Genomic DNA, 2,505 nt, shown 5'->3' on the forward strand with positions numbered 1-2,505 from the left:
AGAGAAAGAAAAAAAGAAGAGAAAGAAAAAAAGAGAAAGAAAGAGAAAGAAAAATAAAAAAAAAAAAAAATCAAGATTGCAGGGTCACAGCATTCTCAAAATACTTACTTCTCAGAGTCTTTACAATGTTCATCATCAATTATGTATTTCTCACAGTGAGATTAACACAGCTGTAATAAGTCATTATCTTAACATTATCTAACAAATAATCAGTATATATCTATATAAATATGAATAATTAGAAAATATACACTTAATAAGTGTGGTCAGGGTGAACTCTGCTGTCACTTGAATGATATCAAGAACAGAATACTGGAATTGATGATTCTTCTCATTGATTTCACAGACAAGGTGTATGAAGATGATCTTGAAGAATATAAGATTTCCTGACTTCTGATAGAAACAGATCTCACAGAAAGACTCTATTTTTGTCATATCAGAGACTGAGTATTATTAAAAAGTGTTACTTCAATGCATATGCACTTACTGTAGCAATTCATTCTCTGCACATGTGGCTGAGAGTTGTAGCTTTCTCACATCACATGGCTCTCCCTGAGATGCTGCTGCCAGTTTGCAACTCACACAGTCTCTCAGTCCAGCATGCGCTGTGTATATACAGTTCTGTGTACTGGGGTTGTGTTGGTCATTATGGCCTGATGTAATACTCACTTTTCACAGGCCATGTTTTGTTTGATTGAGGGAGAGAGAGGATGTGACTGCTGTTTTATTTAAGAGAAAGTGAATAATTGAATCTGTAGAAGATAATTTGATTTCTTCTACATTTGAAATTTGATTAGTCTATACTCTTCAATTTGAGAATTTCTGAGAGTGTTTTAATAGTTTTCATATCAGCTTGAAATTAGTGATTGATTGAAGAAGAGAAAAGAGAGAAGAAAGAAATGAGAACAACTTATCTTTATAATATAAAAATAGAGAATTGCTGTAATCATTTGTTCTAGTAACAAAGATCTGTTTTCTGCATGTATTTCTGATACAGATTATATGATAACTGTATACAAAGAATATCAACAGTGCATGCATTGAATGAAGATAATATTGCTATACAATACTGTAGCTGTTTCTGTACATCACTGAAAGCTGTTAATCTTTTCTTTAAGTCTCTTTATATTTGATAAGTCAGTAATATATTTCAATGCACTTCTTCTTTCATCATCATCATCATCATTATCATCATCATTATTATTACTATCACCACTATCATTACCATCATCATCATCATCATTATTACTATTATTATATCATTTCTGACTGCCTCTTCTGCCTTCACCCTTCTTCAACACTCACTGAAACCAATCATGTTATCTCTTTTCAAATATTCTGTGATTCTGCAGATTATCAAGACACATGAGCACTGTCACAGATTGAAGAGAGAGAAGAAGAAGATGTTCAAGTGAGAAGAGACAGATCATAAGACATATTATAATATCTTAAAGAGACTCTGTAAGAAAGCAGAATGATAACAATTTTAAGTAATACTTCTGATAGATTTAGACTGAACTAAGTATAGAAATAATGCAGATGACACTGTCTGTAAGAGATTGAAGAAGAAGATAGTGAAGAGTCTCATACAGCAGCAGTGAGATCAGAAGAAGTTCTGAGAATGATTTGAGACTAAGACAAAGAGAGAGAGAGAGAAGAAGAGTATTACTATAAATAAGCAGTAGCAGAAGAAGATTGAGAAGATGTTGAAATGAGAGATAAAAAAGTCAAAACTGATAAGTTTTTTATTTATTGAGAGATAATAATTTTTGATAATACTTCTGTTCTCTAATTGATTAGCAGAAGCTGACAGAGAAGAAGAGAATTGAGACCTTATTCAGATCTTGAATGTGCTTCATGATTCAGAACATTGAGAAGACAGCTCTGCTCTCTGAGTATGTCAATCTGCTTATCACTGAGACAGAACCTGAGACAGCAGATCAGAAAATATGGCATTTTGAGATACAGATTGACCTGACTGAGAAAGGACAGTAGAAACCCTTCTCTGAGAAGACAGTGAAGAGAGATTTTAAAATGATTATCATCTCAGATGAGAAGAAGAAGAAGAAGAAGAAGAATGAGAAGTGAATTATAAAGAATAATAAAGAGAATAAGAAAGAGTAGAAAGATAATGAGTAGAAAAAGTTTTTTTCTTTTTATATTAGTTAGTTGTAAGTTCATAATTATTAATAATTGAAAATAATTTTAAGTTTTTAAAAATTATTGTACAAGTTGTAATCAAGTCAGGAATAATATATATATATATATATATCTATAATGTATAAGTATCAACATTTTTTCAACATTGATCTTTATAATTATTAATATATTTTTAATGATATCATCTGATAACACACTTTAGTAATACTCTCTTTCACAATATTAATATATTTCAAGAAATATAACAGAGATTAATCAAGATTGTTTGTTTACTTTTATACATTGATGATATTCAATCTGAGTTAGTACTAAAATTATAACTAAGCTAAGAAATAAGATTATTTT

At 30.2% G+C, this 2,505-nt stretch overlaps 1 protein-coding gene across 1 annotated transcript; it reads right to left on the reverse strand.

Annotated features, from left to right (window-relative positions):
- Positions 1-251: 251 nt before the first annotated feature.
- Positions 252-422, reverse strand: BDBG_16217 (uncharacterized protein; the record flags this gene model as incomplete). The annotated part of the gene is made up of 1 exon (XM_031724213.1): positions 252-422. A coding segment is annotated over one exon (170 nt), but the record flags the coding sequence as incomplete, so codon positions are not given.
- Between the last annotated feature and the right edge of the window lie 2,083 nt (positions 423-2,505).

This window comes from Blastomyces gilchristii (assembly GCF_000003855.2).
Source record: "Blastomyces gilchristii SLH14081 genomic scaffold supercont1.1, whole genome shotgun sequence".
NCBI classification, from domain to species: domain Eukaryota; kingdom Fungi; phylum Ascomycota; class Eurotiomycetes; order Onygenales; family Ajellomycetaceae; genus Blastomyces; species Blastomyces gilchristii.